The following is a 16,657-nucleotide window of genomic DNA, read 5'->3' as shown; positions in this document are numbered from 1 at the left end:
TTATTAAAAATTTTAAATTGACCGTTAGCTCTAGTGAATTTGGAGGATTTTAAATCTTTTTCAACAAGATACGTTTCCAACATAACTTTTATTACTCATTATTATAAAAATCATCAAGTGCAAATAACAAACTTGAAGTGTTTGACTTTTTCTCAACCTTCTTATTTTCTTGAATGCTACGTTCATTAACAATCTCACACTGGGCTACACTACTTCCGCCAGCGAGCATAAATGATTTCTTTACACTATCAAATCTATCCTTATCACTTTTATGCTGTGTTTCTGAATAACGTGGATAATTAATTTGTCCTTTTGCTTTTGATTCCGATTCGTCTTGAGTCAAGTCATAGAAATGTTCAACTAGCTTTGTCTTCTGTTGAGTTACTCTAGAGTCAATAGATTGAGTCTTAAAAGTCGATGATTGTGGTTTTATAGTCGGTAATTGTGGTTTAGCCATCGGCGATTGAAACTTTTTAGCATCAAATGATTGAGACTTAAAGCCAAATTGTTCTAATTTTGAATTATTTGATGCTGATGGAAATTTGAGCTTTTTTAGTGGCTGCAATTGAGTACTGCTGCTTGTTTCTGGCGCTCTGCTCGTCATTTCCACATCCAATGCATTATACTGAATAAATTGGAGTAAATCAAGTGGATCTTTACTTTGAGCAGTTGGATAGAAATTTAGCATCAGACGAAGCAGCTGTGAGACAGAAATTGAATTTTTAACAAGGAACTCGAATAGATTCTCAATATATAATTTCATGTCATTGTCATTAAAGGTGAAAAATACTAAATATCGTCTAGTCATTCGACATGCCATAAGTTGAATTAATGCAGACTTAATTGGATGTCCATTGAATGCTCCACAGCCCCAAAAGCCACTAGCAATAGCTTGATTACTGTTGTATTGATTGTAAAAGCCTGAATATGCTTTATTGAGTTCACGAATGAGATTTCCTTCTGTAAATTGTTCCCTATAATTGTCATATCTAAATGCATCAATAGCTACAATTTGGCACTTCTTTCGACGGAAATCATCAGACTTAGTTTTGTCGACGAAATTACCAGCAAATTTAAAATTGGTGGCATATCCAAAATAGCTATTAAATTGTTCAGTTCCAATCATCAGGAATGATTCTTCGTCTTCAAGACATTCTGTGAATAATCGTGCAACGATCAGCTCGGGATTCATACAAAATCTAATTTCTTCTTGCACAGCTCCATTTCCTAAAACTCCACCGCCAATAGATTTATTTGAAAAGTCAACTTGTAACATTCCTGATGCATCTTCAATTCTATTTTCGGACGATATTGAATATCTTAGATTTTTAAACGTTTTAGTTTCTTCCTTCCACTTTGGAAATTGACTTCGTTGTATTGATCGTCTTGTGAATGTTAAAACACCTTTTGGCATTTCCTTTGTCACTCTTTCAAAATAATTAATAATACATTTGAGTTTCTCTATCACTTTTTGATCCTCGCCATTAAATAGCTTGTGGAAGTTTATATCAGGATAATTACCATATTCTGAGTCTCTTTTTGTTGTATTTCGTCTTGGAAATGTACAAAGAAAGGCATTTGCTAAGATTGATGCTGCTTGTTCCTGTGTCATTGAAATTGACTTATTCATTCCTTTTTTGAGTAATTGAATTGGACATTTTATGAGGTCTGGCATTTTTAATGCTAAATCTATGATTTTTGGGAGTGTAATCTTTAGAAACTTGTTCTTTTGAGGAATATCCATTTGTGATTCAATTAATATGTGCAGCGCTTTAAAGCTCCAGAACTCTTCATATCTAGTGTTGTAGCTTATAATAGCATTTTTTAAATCATGGCTCGTAGCAAAGTCAGTCTTCAAACTCTTTATTATCAGTTCCCATCGAAGTCGCATGTTCTTCTTATTTCCGTCATACAATTCTACAAATTTTGATTCCTTAGAGAAAGGCATCCGGACATGTTCTCCGTCCCATTTTTCTGTTGAAACATGAGGCCTTAGTGATTCATGGACCATAGGAAGTTCGAACAGCACTAAGTGATCCTTATTATGATAAAATATTTCATCCTGGATCACAAAGAGAAAGTTAATAACATCTAATTGTGAAATTACATGATTTTCTATAGTTACCTCACATGACAACTGTGATGATGAATACTTTAAGTCATTTCTGTGTGCTGTGCTGGTATCATTATTCATATTAATAGTTAATTAACGTAGAAATCATTAAAATTAAAATAAACAACTTTTTTGCACAATTTTTTAAAAAAATTCATAGTTTTGCACCCCTCAATTTTTTTCACAAAGTTTACAAACAAACGAATAGGAAGACTAGCAATAAATTAATTAATTACAAGACAACACAAACAGTTATGGAGGAAATTTTTGTACCAGCAAAAAGAAAACGTGTTGTTTTAACACTAGAACAAAAATTGGAAGTGATTAAACTAAAGGATGAAGGTAAATTCTTGAATTTTTACAAACTTTTATTAATTATACTTAATTACACATCATTATCTTGTAGGAAAGTCATTTTATGATATATCAGCCAGATTTAACATAGGAATAAGTACAATCAAAGATCTTCTAAAGAAAAGAAACCAGATAAATGAAGCTGTACAGAAGAATAAAGGTTTTGGATTTTCCAGGAAGACACTGAGAGAAGGAAATAGACCAGATGTCGAAAGCCTCCTTTATGAATGGGTTTGTGTAAAATTAGATCAAAATGAAATCATCACCAATAACATGCTGATCGATAAAGCCACTGAAATAACTCGTGAATTAAAGCAAGAAGAATGGAAACCATCAAATGGCTGGTTGTGCAAATTTAAGCAAAGGTATAATCTGACAGCTGTCAAGGAAGAGTTCGTCAGTGCTAATAATATCATATTTGAAGAGAGTTACAAAGAAGAATCCGAAGACGAAATGAATGTAGAATTAAAACCTGAATCAGAAGAAATTTACAATTATGCTATTGAATCTCCTCAAATATCGCCACTCGAAGCTGCTGATCGCCTGCTAGATTTCGTGACAACGAATGACTTTCCATTAAAAGAAATAATTACGCTGCGGATGATACGGGATAGAATTATTGAAATGCAAGATACGTCAACTCCTAGAGAATAAGTTATAGTTTTAATTTTGGTTAATATAAGAGTGATTCACTGGATGTCAGTTCCAGCTGAAAATTTGACAATTTTAGGAATGTACTAAAATAATTTTTAACGAAAATTTTGAATTTGAATTTTCATGTGAAGCAAAAATAGACGATTGCTTCAAAATTTTTAAAAATGATGCAAAAATTCAAATTTTTAACGGAAAATTGATAATATTTAGAAATCACCCACGTTAGTATTTAAATTAAGTAATAAAATGTTGTCAATAGAATTTCACACAAAATGTTTATTTGTCTCCTTCATAATACTGCGATAAATCATTAAGTAAATAATTGTTGATATTTGTATGATAATAATAACAAATAGCAACAAAGGAATGAGAAATAGTTCAAAGGATTTATCGTCATGATTGTGACTCATATCAAAATTATTATTACTATCATAGTCACTATCTTCCTCATCAATATCAATACGTTCGATATTAATTAAAAAGTCTTTATATACAAATCCAAAATAATTTATAGCTACACAAACATAAATTGAATCTTCTGTAATATTATTAATAATTAATTTACTTAAAAACATATGATCATCCAACTCCTTCAGACCCGATGACGTAACGGGCTGATAGAAATTTTCAAAATACTTAATAGCTCGTCGACTCTCGATATATGTAATTGAATTATCTTCATCGTTATCATCATTCTGAGTCGATTTCTGTTTGAACCATTTTATTGTTGGCTTCTGTTTATTACTCCTGCATTTACACTGTAGGACTGTTTGTGAGTTGTGTGCTACTTTGAATTTATTTTGTGTATCGAGAATCTCTGGAAGTCCATTGTTTGAGTTCTCTGTGGAAAATAATGTTTTTTCAATTATTAAGGACATGCTGTACACAAATGAATGCCTTACCAGCTAGTTCTAGTTGAAAAGTTTTGGTAATTTCAATCTGTAACACCGTCCGATAATCTGTATGATATGGAAATATTTTGCACTTGTAGAATCCTTCAGATGCATTTGAGTTGTCTAATGTTAATCTAATTTTACATGATCCATTACAATCTACATGCTGCCATTCTTCATTTCGAGGATTTGGTGAATTAAATGCGCAATATGTGCATGTCCTTAAAAAGTACCAACTAACTGTTGTATTTTTGTTATATTCCTGAAATGTAGGTGAAAAATCAGTGATTTATTTTTCACGTAAATCTCATAAAACATCAAGTTTGTGTATATGACTTGCTGTGAAGACGACATGGGGTTTTGGAGAGAAATTATTGTTTGGGAAAATTTATTTGGTAGACATAAATCAAGAACTTTATGTTTTAACATTGTTTATAGATCATTTTGAGCTCTAATGTAAGTTTTTGATCGAATGTATGCTTACTTTATAACAAATAGAATGTTATAGTTTACAGCTGTTTGAAATTATGAATCTATAGCAGAGTTGTGACCCCGTTCGACCATTTGTGTCGTGAAACACTAGTATGTCGTAAGGGATGATCAATGTGCCATATGCCAAACAGTATGTCATGACTCAAAACAGATTTGCAATATTGGTTTATAGACTTGTCGTGACTAATTCAATTACAAAAACTTGTGGGAATACTTTTAAACCTTCTGCATTTAACTGAGAATAGCAATATAGGCAATATACTTGAATAATGTCACTATTTCAATTTGAACATAATAAATGACCATTTGTTCTTATGTAAAAGATACCTAAAGATCTTGACAAGAATCTGAAGTTTTCACAGTGAAACTTTAAACATTTTTTGTTGCTGTTCATCGATTAAGAAAGTGGAAAAGAGTTAACCAGGCAAACACACCTTCTAGATTACGTTTGGATTAGCTATTTTAAGTCGTTTGATTAAAACTTATCTAGTGAAGGATATTGATTTCTGATAAATTAATCTCAGTGTTTACAACTTAATCAGTAACAGAACTAATAATGATTCTTAATCTATGAAATCCCTAAATCTTAATCATTAAGATCTATTTATTTATATCTCCTAGATTATAACAAACATCCGTTAACACTATGTGGTGTTTGGAATATGATCAAGAATCAACAGACATACACCTTGACTAAAACATCTTGAATTTAGAACTAAATTGTCAAAGAATCCGACGGTTAACTGCAATCAATCAAACACCAAGTCATTCATAAATTCTAAAACTGTCAAGAACATTTAAATGCTCCATTAATCACTAATCATAATGCATGGACTATTAAGACATATTCGGATCCCATAAATCAGTCAAAACGTCTGCTTACCTCGTGATTTTCCGAAAGGCTGCAATGTAAAGTGATATCTTCATTCTGACGTTTAACTAGCTTCACAAGCTCAAAATCGTGATTCTCAAGCGCAACAATTGTATAAAATAAACTCAACATGATGATTAATGTGACAGTTTCTATAATCAACATTTACAAATAAAATGTTTTAGAGGATATGGGAATGGAAAGAGAAATTGTATCATAAATTAGTCAGCATTTTTTGTTCCACTCAAATTGAAATGTTTTGAAAAACAAAAAAAAAAAAAAAAAATTAAAATGCCGAAAAGACTCACCAGACATTACTTAAACTAAATTTTTCCATATGTGCTATCTCAGTTTGAAACCGCGCTCGCTCTCTCTCTCTTTTCAATTCAGTATTAATTAATTAGAGAGAATGATGTAAACAAATCCCTCACAGAACGAAAAGGAGCGCAAAGTATGTTTCAATAAAAATTAATGGTTTTTAAAATATAATTAATTCCTAATTTATTTGTTTTTTCTATTAAAAGAATTCTCTCATTTCTCCTACAGTGTAAGACGCTCGGGAGCTTGGCGTGCTGTATGTGTAAACTGATTATTTTAATTAAGTGTTGATTACATTAATTATCGAGTTATCGAGTGCGTTTGTTTGAACTTGAAACAAATATTTTTCTTTTCTTCTTTTGGGTGAAATTAAGCTATGGGTTCCCTTGGATTTCCTTGTACGTTCTCTCGATTTATGTTCACTTCAATCAGCACATTGTTTTGGGAATTTTCCACAAATTTTCACTTAACTTTTGGGTTCCACTCTGACTCGTTTTTTTGTGTTAAATTCATTAGAAACAACTTTTTATTAATTATTTAACAGCCGTCAGCGAAATTTGAAGCCGTTGATCATAAATTAAGTAATTTATGCTTCACATGTTAATTGATTTGTTTTAAAAATGTATATTTCTCTTTCTTCACAGGCTAGCGCGTGTCGATTTTTTTTAAAAAATTCTTTTTATTTTTTTGGCCATAGAAATAATAATTTGCCAAGTATGTATAATATATATAAATATCCCAACTCGACTGAACAATTTATGTCATTTTATTCACAAACTGATAATTTTCTCAATTTATCAGTAATACATATTGTGTATATTTTATCAGTAGCAACTACAGATATTGAAGGTAAACAGTGTGTATTGTAATATTGATAATGATAAAGACTTTCCCACTACCGATATATAAATTTATTTATTTGGTTCTTTTTTTTGTCTATGAATGCTTCTATCGACTGTAGAGTTTGAGTGTTTTAGCGCAACTAAATCCTCTTAATTTTTTTTTCTCCTCAAACGCATATCGGCTAAGTACGTAAATTTAAAAAAAAAAAAGAAGTAGGAAATTGTGTTGGGAAATAGAAGGAAAATGAAACGCATGACTTGTGGCAATGGATTATCGTGTGACATTTTGATTATGTGCAATTGAGTATTTGTAGAAGCTTCTTATCGTATAAATATTTACTTTTTGAAATTTAAATAAATTCTGCACATTTTTTTGAGTTTTCTTCATATTGCTACTGTTTGACTGACTTTGTTGATGACTTTCCATTGATTTGTGGCTGGTTTTTCTACTTAAAAACTTGGTTTTTATTAAATTATTGTTTCTCATCTTTTTTTACAAATTGAAAACATTACAATTTTTAAATGCTGTTGTAAGGTTTCCGAATGTTTTATATTTTAATGTTTTCAAACAGTTTAACTGAATGTCAACTAATGCTAATGTCCTCGGACATTTACCTTAAATTTCAATGAACCCAAAATGTACAAACTTCAAAACATATTTTCTTCAAAAGAAAGCACCGAGAAAAAGATATTTAAAAAAGTGATAAACAAACCATATTGCCTCAAAACGATCAGCTGTGTATAAATAGTTAAAAAAAAATGTTTTTTCTCCTTTTTCTTTATTTTCACTTTATTTCCACTTATTCTCATCATTATTTTTTTTTTTTTGAAAGAAAATTGTTAAACGAAAATATTTAAATTTCAATGATGAATGTGATGAAGCCCACTGCACAATTCTTATGGAGATAAAACAATTCTTTTCTTTTATTATTTATTTGGTTGAACATGAGATTTGGAGTGACTTCACGTTAATTATTAAATCGTTTACTATCATAATAACTAGCTTCTTCATTCATTATAAAAAAGGAAACATAAATGTGTAAAAAAATGTCAGTGCAAATTCACACGGAACTACGGTATGAAAAAAAAAAGATTAATTTAATTTAAACGAGGAATCTAAGTTGTTTAATGAACACAAACAAAATTTGTTGTGACTTCCTTAATCTTTGTGTACGTGTTGCTCGCGATCTTTGATGATTGAAAAGTCAAGTCTCATCCAGATGATCACAAATAAGAAGAAGAGATACAAGAATACCACAACTAATAATGGTTCTTGTAACATCATGATGCGTGAAAACTGGTACTTGACATTAAAGTCGTTAATATGATTCTCAACTAAATTTGTCTTACGGAATGTAATGACTGGACGTCCAGTGATGTCCAAATAGGTAAAATGCAATGTATCAGGCATTCTATCGACTGCATATGGTGCAATAAGTTTAATATTCTTACATCCTTCTGGCAAGATGACTTTTGTGATAAGCTCATCAACAACCATGTCATCAAAAACGTGATCGATAACGCGCATCTTTAACATGTAGTTATCTCCTTTATGGAATAAATATTCAAAACTTGGAACATTGTAGCCAATTGTATAGTGAGTTCTCCATCCACCAAATAATGGGAAACGAGGACGAAGATCCAATTCAACTGAATCCTTTAAAACTCTCATAGCCGAAGTTGAAATATTTCCATTTGTATCACGATAGTAAACTCCACTGGCTGATGCTGGTAAGATTGTTTTATATGACTTGATACTAGCTGGGCCACTTCTTGAATCCTTCTGATAATCGTATCTTGAGAATGATCCCTTCAACAAAGCTCCAGAGTGAATAATATCAATAGTTTCCTCAACAGCAACATTTCCCCAATGAGATACCTCAATTGTACGTTCCAATTTGGTAATTGTCATGAATGGGGTGTTGTTTTCGTAGTGAATTACGATTTCGAACTTTGAATTAGCTGCAATTAAATTTCATAAATTAGTTTACAAGATTTTTGAGTTTAATAAAATAACTTACGTGCGATATTCTCATAGGGTCCATATGAAATTTGTGTGTCTGACTGTGATGATGGCTTAAGTTGTGTAAAACTTTCGACACTCTTTGATGCAAGATGAACGACTGTTTTTTGCGATAAAGTCTTGTATGGTGAATAGAAGTAGGCATTTCCAAAGTATCTAATCAACTGTCTGTCGCCCTGCACAATTTCTGTTGGGTATGGCAAAAGTGCTTTTGCGTAGACTGTCTCAATATAAATAGTTGGTAAACTTCCAGCGGACAACGTCATCGAATAAGAACATTCTGTTGAAGTCTTTGATGGTGTCAATTTCAATTCCTTTTTGTTTGCATCACGTGCTGAGATAAATGAAAGCTTGTTACAGTCATCAATTGGAGCCACAAATACATAATTATTAATCGGCTTTTTTGACTTGTGGTCCAATGTAATTTTGTATGAAATTTTCACCAATTGTGATGTTATATCAATTGTTCTATCCACATTCTTGTTCTCTACTTCATTATCAATCGAATTACATACGATAGAATTAATTAGATACACTAAAAACAGAATAATACTTAATTTTCTCATTTTTCTCTGAATTATCCGGCTTATTGTATTGACGTGTGAAAATGACAAGTAACAAGCTCTTCCTTATCAATTATGTTCATTGACAGAAGCGTCTTTTCTTCATTAATGACTCATTAAAATGGATTAAAATTTATTTTAATAATTCAAAATTCTTAAAATGAAATTTAATTTATAAAACTGTACAAAAGTTGAAAACCAGAAAAATGTTTATAAATCATTGAATTTATAAGGTTCTCAAACATTTTAATTGAAATGTGTCTAATTAATGAATTATTATCAATTGTTTGTGCAATTTTATTGCTTATTCTTGATAAACTATTCTGAATTTTATTGGGAGTTTTATGAAATAATTAAATTCATGTACTAGACATGCAGACAAAAGTAAAAGAACTATTTGTTTATCAAAAATTTATGCTATAATAGGGGAAAATCAACTGAATTTCAATAGTTTGTCCCCCTGCAACGAGCTTTTTTGAATTTTTACTAACCGTTAGTCTATCTTGACTTCATTTGATCTCGTGTTAATTAAAAATATTTTGAAAAATAATAATGGAAAGTCAATTAGTACCACAGATAGAAAGGAAGTTAAGACGATGGATATCAAGCTTAAGAGATATTGAAAATCTTGCGAGCGATTTGGAACAACAGGCAACTGAGCTGGAAAATGAGTGCAGCTCAAAGAAATCATTGCTGCAAATTCTACAAGAGGATTTTAATTATGATAGAAATGATTTGCGTACATTTACAAGCATTCAAAGAGATTATGCAGCAGAAACGTATATTAAACAATTAGAGAATACATTGGAAGTTGTAAGTAACAATCTTTAATTCATTTAATGACTTTCCACTGTATTTATGTATTGAATCTTACAGATCATGAATAAATACCGTAAACTAGCACAAAATCAACTATCCTCATCATGTCAAGTACTAAAAGATCAAATTAAAGAACAGTTCAAGAGTTGCAATGCATGTCGTAGCACAATTGAACAGAAAAGTTCAATAATTAATAAATTAATAGAAATGATGGATGAATTCCTTTTGGATGGCAATGAAGTTACAAACATATTGGTGGAAGAGAATATGTTTTTGAAGACCGAAAACGCAACGCTCCGCAAAATTGTGTCCGCTATTGAAAGGTATGGAATAAGAGAGGATAACAACAACAATTTTTAAGTTTAAAATGCGCTGCTTTCTGGTAACGTCTTCTTCTGTATACTTAAAACTACTTCATGAGGGTAAAAATATTTAAATGCCCTCCTAAAATCATAAGCATGAGAGAGCATGAAACAACATTACAATATTTTTAGTTTTTTTAACCTAATAGTCAATTTGCTTCAAATATTAATGAAAATATATTCAATAAAAATTGCACGATATAGATAAATTTTGAAAATCAATGATCATGTCCTACCCAAATGTTTTTGTGCAATAGTTGCTTAAAAACATTGAGTAAACAATATCAATGTTGAAAACATTGAGTAAACAATTTCAATGTTTTGAAACATTCAGTGAACAATGAACATCAATGCTAAAACCAGATGTTTAAATCTAAGGATTAATTGCTTGATAAGGATTTTTAATTTTCAAGAAGCATAATCAGAATTGTTTTTAAATGACTCTTATGATGAAGGACGATTTTGGTACGCATTTAAAATCTATCCTGAATTATATTTTAAAATGTACTTCTGATTTTCTTGAATTTTCTCAAAATTTTCTTGAAAACTGAAGTTTTAATATAAATTTAAAGGCTCATAATATCACACTATTAACCACCTGTACTAGCTCTTTCATATTTGTTAATCTGAATAAGAACAGTATCATTTTAATGCACCAAATATTCATTTGATTGGAAAAACTTTTCCTTTTAAGTCCTAGAGGACACATCCACATCTAAATATCCAAAGTATTGAAATTTTCCTTCAAAACTAACTTCCTTTTCACGACATCTGTTGACCATAGTACTGAACTACTCACATTTTCATCCAAAGATTCTCAAAACATTCTCACATCACCCCACAATGTTTTACCACCCATTCAACATTCCTGCAAAACATTGTACTAAGAATAGCTCAAAAAACAATATAACATTTTCGCTGGTGATTAATAGACGGACTACTTTGCCCTAATAAATCCTTTTATTGCATGCAATTTGTGTACTATTGTGAAACATGAAAAAAATTACACAAATATGTATAATAGACAGCGAAAGATAATCAAATAAAATTTATCCTTGCTTGATATTAAAACAATCTTTTATCCTTTCTTTTTATTCCTCCTGCCTTCTTTGTTTTTAATGAGCAGTAATAAATATTTGAATTTATTTACGGCATGTTCCTATAAAGCTCTAATGTTTGTTTGCCTTGAAACTTATTTCAAGGGTTTTTTATAGCCTCAGTAAAGGTTCAAGTCTGTTAAGTTTAGTTAGAACTGTATGCCACCGAGGCATAGGAATGTACAGGTATGTAGGTAGATGATCACAGCTTGTCTACTCGAATGGAACACTTTTAAGATTTATTTCTATTTAATCACTAACTGAATTGTTCAATCAGACAGAAATGCTCATTAAAATACATATAACATGCTTATAGTTTCCAAGAAATTTGCAAACAGAATTCCATGTACTTTATAAGTATGAGTTTCATAGTATGAAATTTCTTGGAAGCAAGAGAAGCTATAATGCTTCCTACAAAGTGTTTTGAAGTCTCTTTGATAAGCTGGAACAAATCTAGACATCAAATTTCCATAAACTAGTGCCAATATGCGAATATCGATAACATTGTATGTTTATGATTGACATGTTGACATCTTGTGGGAATCGTACTCACGTTCTTACAACAGAGAAGGTTACAGACATTCGGTCTGTTGTCTAAACGCTCGACAATGGCAGACTTGTCTACACATTACTCGATACCCAAGAGCTCATTCTACTCCCACACAACAATCCCTTAATTTAATTACAATTATTTAATACTAAACAGAATTCAGATTATCATACATTCTTGAACAGCAATGCTGCGTCTATTATTAAGGATAAAGGAACAAATGAGTCATTGAGACATGCATTAATAGAACATGCCACTTTTGATATGCCACTTTAATCTTCTGTTATGGATATCCTATTGTTAAATGTTTATAAATATCAGTTAAATCTTGCTATACAACAGGAAGTACATAAATTTTATAATTACTAGCTTCATATCACGTCATACTCATGTAATATTAAATGAATTGCAGCATAAATGAAACAAATTTTCCTTACATGATTTTACATTGAAATCAAATGAGGCGAAAAGCCTCCAAATGTCGCTAGTATGAGTAAAAATTTTCCGCTATAAGCACAGCTGATTGTTCATAGTCATTCTTCAAATGATACATGAATTCGCATTATATTTATTACAGCATAATTTATGTTGGATGTAAAATTAACTTTTTTTGCTTTCTTTAGAAAAAAGGAATGTTTATAGAAGTATCGCGTAGGAAGAAATTAATGATAAGCAAGGTATAAAAGTGATTTAAACAGTATAAGAAGCAAAAAAAGGTCATATTTAGTTAATTTGTTTATGACGCCTAGAGTTTAAGACGTAGGAAGGGTGTCATGTTTTGTGAAATAGAATAAACGGATGGGATATTTCAAAGTTTGCATTCAAGATACAGCAATAACCATTTGGAGCACCCACAAAACATGAAATACGCGGGTAATTATGGTGCTTTATAGTATGACGTCTATTAGGAAAGAAATCTTGTGCTACATTGTCCTAGATAGTACATCATCCGACAGTTTCTTTCGGAAACTTCTCTAATTAAAGATCCCAAGCTGCACAATGCGGTAAATCGAAATCAACCGTCATGCAATCGTCTTGGCAACTTTGCGTCTTATCGTTAATAAAGTGACGTAACTGTACCCTAGCGAACACATTATGCTGTTCGGGGACGTCATTACTATAAGAGATTCAATGAACATTTTCATAGACAAAAAGGAAGACACGATGTAATTTGAGACAAGAACTAATAATAACACAAATACTATGCTTATCTCTTTTCATCGTAATAACAAAATGATCAAATCTCGACTTGAGAAATAAAATTAGTATAATTATGAGAAAGCCTTAATCTTCTTAACAAGCTTATCAGTTTCTATGGAATCCTATTATAAGATATAAAATTGGTGTAACGATAATTTGACATCTGAAACTAAGGCTTCTAAAAAAAAAGTTTTTGTGTAAATCAATAAGCCTCGATGGATATCCAATTCATGGTAATTTTACCGTAGCAAATTCACTTTCCTGTTTCCTTCCTCTCCATCCAGTTTCAACCGAAGAAAAAAAGACTTTTTGACATGAGACTTAAGAAAATCCTTCCTGGAAGCGATAGCTTATAATTATTTTGGTGTATTCCTTCTTCTTATATCTGGAAAGATTGAAAATAAATGAGATTTTATGTCGGATTATGATTTTAGATGGAAAAAAATAATGGATTTCCATTTTGCACAGCATTTTCATCGCATCTTGCTGTGAATTTGAGAAATTTTTACTTACTATAGCTATGGACAATGTAAAAAATGCACAGCATTAACCTTAATCTATTCGATACATTTGAGTTTTTTTGTAATCTAATGCGAACAGAGCTGTTCCATTAAAAAATGATGAGAGGATTTTGTTTATTAATATTCAATAAAGCAATTTGAGCTTCAAGGACTTTTAAATTATTCCATTTACTTGCGATTTCTTTCTCCATCAAAAAGCAATAGGTGCTTAATGCTTTGTTGAAAGGAAATATCTTCATTCATTTTATCTGTCTACGTATTCTCTTTTTCTCGTTTTTATTCCTTAAGAAATGTAAATCGCTTTTGTTTTTTTCTTCCTTTTTCTCTTTCGGGTCGTACACTCATGATGTCTATAGAAATATTGAATTTTTGACCTTTCTTCCTTTCAATATTTTGTTCAAATTACCACAAAGCTGCAAACATTGTCGAGAATATATTAACAGTTATTTTATATTTAAACTGTATGCAATTTCAGTTAGTTGATTTTCCCCTTTTATAGTTGTTAGTCCCCTTCATGTAAACATTTAGTCTGTTTCTGATCTCTGAAGAATAAACATCGTTGTTATTTAATTAAATCCATGAAAAGTCTTTAATTAAACTTTTAATGTACAAGCATTGTTGATTTACACAACAAAAGACACATTCTCTTCATTTTCACTTTGAACGTCATAAGAGAACGACTCTCCATTTCCCATCAACAAATTATACGGTACTTGCTCGTTGCTCATTGCCTTTCTTTTTATTATGCATTATTGTGTGCTCCTTTTCTTTAAGCTCCTCTTTCCCTTTTTGCAGCCTCTTCTAATGAAATATTCAATGGGAAGAAAATGTTTTGCTCGCTTATTTTCATTTCCGGTAGTTCTTTTTATGATCTTTTTTTTTCTATAAACTTTAATGTCTTATATTTCTTTCGCATTTAGGTATTTTGTGAATAATTTTAAGATTTTTTAAAAAGATATTTTAGAATTTGTACAAGATCCAGTGAATTGATATCGACGAAAGCCCTGCAGGGATCATCTTTGGAAGATGGCTACCTGTGGAAAGGACCCATCGTCGCATTGCTGCCGCTTTCCAAACTTATTCATAAAGACTTAATTTCTCAAACGCTCAATTGAATTGGAAGAGTTTTATGAGCAATAGGATATATTTATAATGTGGCATAATATGAAAATTGAAACTCTTTGATGCTCGCATTACAATCAAGCTTTGCTTATAGACTTTTAAATTGATTCTTTGATGTTTTCCTTGCTTGTATTTGCTACATGAATTGTAAATAGTTACAAATTCGTTTCTGTAGACGGAATAATTTGATTAAAGCTAGATCTTACATTTTTGATAATCATTCGCTCATTTAGAGAACATTTAACTTCCCACTTGAAAACCCGTGACTGCTTTGACTTTAACATTGACGTAATTACACACAAAACCCATTAAGTCATTAAAAGCGATGAAAAATGCTTTGAAATGAAATTTCATTAAGCTAGATATTTTTACTCAATTTCCTGTTCTTTTCAATCAAATCCATTGTTCGTATGACGGATTTAACGCATTTAAACTTTTCAATTAATTCATGATAAATCAAAAATTCTGAGAAGAGCAAACATAATGACGACAAAAAAAGGCATTGTCATGATCCTTATTGTAATTAAAATCTGTTGCGAATATACCCAGCCACCATGTTTTACTTTGAAAAATGAACAAAAGACTAAAAGGAGAAATCTTAATTAGTCTTAATATAAAAAAAAGGATTTGTACAAATCTACACAGAAAAAAAAGAGACGAGCAAATAAGTCCACATAACAAATTTACTCTACATCATTAGTGACAATTATATGACAGTAAAATGAAGGACGGACAGAACGAGTAGGACACTTGAAAAAGGAACAAAAAGGAGTATTTTATAATAAGGGTAATGCGGCCTTTTGTATATGTCCTTCATTATGATGAATACAATGATGAAAACTCTTTTTCTAATGCTCTATTTTTCTGTGCATGTATGCTTAATACTAAAGTCCGGGACTAGATCTGTGATACAGCATGATTTCTAATAGAAATTAAGTTAGACTAATTAAAAAAGAGTTGGATCAATTCATGGAGGGGTTGTTTCTAAATGATGTATGGATGGTGATGCTACCTGGAATGCACATTGTGCTGAAATAGCCAAAAATCCGGCAACAGGTCAGTTTGACTTTGGTCTGAGGTCGAATTGCATGGAATTTGACCTTATGTCAGAGTCACGCTAGCATGAAGTTGGATTTTTGGCCATTTCTACGTTGTGTGCCTTCCGAGTTATCACTGACGTTTACCACTGTTAGAAATCTTCGCTGCAAAGCTGTTAGTATCCTTTATGTCCCAATTAGTCACAAAATTATTAAATTGAATGTCAATCTGTTTAAGATTCGATTCAATCACGTCATTTTCTAACAATCCCTAAGAAAAAAAAGGGTTGAAAATTTAAATGAATATTTTTCAAGCTTATTCCATCCATTTCTCGATCTCTATTACCACTTTCATCACTTTTTACTGTAATATGTCAGTCTCAATTTGTAACGAAGCTTCCACAACGTTGAGGTTGGGAATTGATGATTGTGCAAAAGTGAACATTTGTAATGTGAGAAAAATTACGTGCCTCTTCACCTTTCCATCCGCCGTATCGTTTCATTCCTGATATTCATTTTCAATCAATAAAAAAAAAATGAACTGACGTTCTTATTTTCCTCATCCATTCTTCATCTTATCATTCGTATTGTGTATGTGCTGATAAGAAAGAATTTCCTATAGCATTACATGAATGTGAAATGATGTTTTGTTATTTATTATTTAATGACGAAGTTTAATGGAAATCTGAGTGAAAAAAAGCAGAGAAATATTCATCAGCTGATATGGCATCAATGTGATGAGAATTTTATATTTAAGTGTTTCCGTTAATGAGAAAATGATGTAATGTTTTTGATACTTCTGGTTGAGTTTGCTGAAACATTTAAA

At 31.0% G+C, this 16,657-nt stretch overlaps 4 protein-coding genes across 4 annotated transcripts; 1 reads left to right on the top strand and 3 right to left on the bottom strand.

Moving 5' to 3' along the window:
• Positions 1-91: 91 nt before the first annotated feature.
• LOC139098450 (poly(ADP-ribose) glycohydrolase-like) lies at positions 92-2,194 on the bottom strand. Its single transcript, XM_070650658.1, has 2 exons — positions 2,126-2,194; positions 92-2,062 (listed from the first exon to the last, which is right to left on the bottom strand). The coding sequence occupies exons 1-2, from the start codon at positions 2,192-2,194 to the stop codon at positions 92-94; spliced, it is 2,040 nt and encodes a 679-aa protein (XP_070506759.1).
• Positions 2,195-3,377: 1,183 nt separating this feature from the next.
• On the bottom strand, positions 3,378-6,953 carry LOC139098032 (uncharacterized). The gene is made up of 4 exons (XM_070650144.1): positions 5,686-6,953; positions 5,390-5,529; positions 4,024-4,276; positions 3,378-3,962 (listed from the first exon to the last, which is right to left on the bottom strand). The coding sequence occupies exons 1-4, from the start codon at positions 5,690-5,692 to the stop codon at positions 3,385-3,387; spliced, it is 978 nt and encodes a 325-aa protein (XP_070506245.1). The 5' UTR covers positions 5,693-6,953; the 3' UTR covers positions 3,378-3,384.
• A 346-nt stretch (positions 6,954-7,299) lies between these two features.
• Positions 7,300-9,179, bottom strand: LOC139098031 (dolichyl-diphosphooligosaccharide--protein glycosyltransferase subunit 1). The gene is made up of 2 exons (XM_070650143.1): positions 8,559-9,179; positions 7,300-8,499 (listed from the first exon to the last, which is right to left on the bottom strand). Exons 1-2 carry the CDS (start codon positions 9,124-9,126, stop codon positions 7,697-7,699), a joined length of 1,371 nt encoding a protein of 456 aa, XP_070506244.1. The 5' UTR covers positions 9,127-9,179; the 3' UTR covers positions 7,300-7,696.
• Positions 9,180-9,572: 393 nt separating this feature from the next.
• Positions 9,573-10,419, top strand: LOC139098389 (tropomyosin alpha-1 chain-like). Its single transcript, XM_070650579.1, has 2 exons — positions 9,573-9,936; positions 10,000-10,419. The coding sequence occupies exons 1-2, from the start codon at positions 9,676-9,678 to the stop codon at positions 10,300-10,302; spliced, it is 564 nt and encodes a 187-aa protein (XP_070506680.1). The 5' UTR covers positions 9,573-9,675; the 3' UTR covers positions 10,303-10,419.
• Positions 10,420-16,657: the final 6,238 nt, after the last annotated feature.

This window comes from Chironomus tepperi, unplaced genomic scaffold (assembly GCF_022539635.2).
Source record: "Chironomus tepperi strain 1889 unplaced genomic scaffold, CSIRO-AGI_Ctep_v1 contig_445, whole genome shotgun sequence".
Taxonomy (NCBI): domain Eukaryota; kingdom Metazoa; phylum Arthropoda; class Insecta; order Diptera; family Chironomidae; genus Chironomus; species Chironomus tepperi.
This window is presented reverse-complemented; position numbering and strand designations above follow the sequence as displayed.

What these genes read in the sequence shown, in the direction of transcription:
- LOC139098450 (XM_070650658.1), bottom strand. Translation starts at nt 2,194, where the DNA reads ATGAATAATGATACCAGCACAGCACACAGAAATGACTTAAAGTATTCA. An exon ending in CATCACAGTTGTCATGTGAG is followed by an intron (nt 2,063 to 2,125) that starts GTAACTATAGAA and finishes TTTGTGATCCAG; the next exon opens with GATGAAATATTTTATCATAA.
- LOC139098032 (XM_070650144.1), bottom strand. An exon ending in GCCTTTCGGAAAATCACGAG is followed by an intron (nt 4,277 to 5,389) that starts GTAAGCAGACGT and finishes CCTACATTTCAG; the next exon opens with GAATATAACAAAAATACAAC. An exon ending in TTTTCAACTAGAACTAGCTG is followed by an intron (nt 3,963 to 4,023) that starts GTAAGGCATTCA and finishes TATTTTCCACAG; the next exon opens with AGAACTCAAACAATGGACTT.
- LOC139098031 (XM_070650143.1), bottom strand. Translation starts at nt 9,126, where the DNA reads ATGAGAAAATTAAGTATTATTCTGTTTTTAGTGTATCTAATTAATTCT. An exon ending in ACCCTATGAGAATATCGCAC is followed by an intron (nt 8,500 to 8,558) that starts GTAAGTTATTTT and finishes ATTTAATTGCAG; the next exon opens with CTAATTCAAAGTTCGAAATC.
- LOC139098389 (XM_070650579.1), top strand. Translation starts at nt 9,676, where the DNA reads ATGGAAAGTCAATTAGTACCACAGATAGAAAGGAAGTTAAGACGATGG. An exon ending in TAGAGAATACATTGGAAGTT is followed by an intron (nt 9,937 to 9,999) that starts GTAAGTAACAAT and finishes TGAATCTTACAG; the next exon opens with ATCATGAATAAATACCGTAA.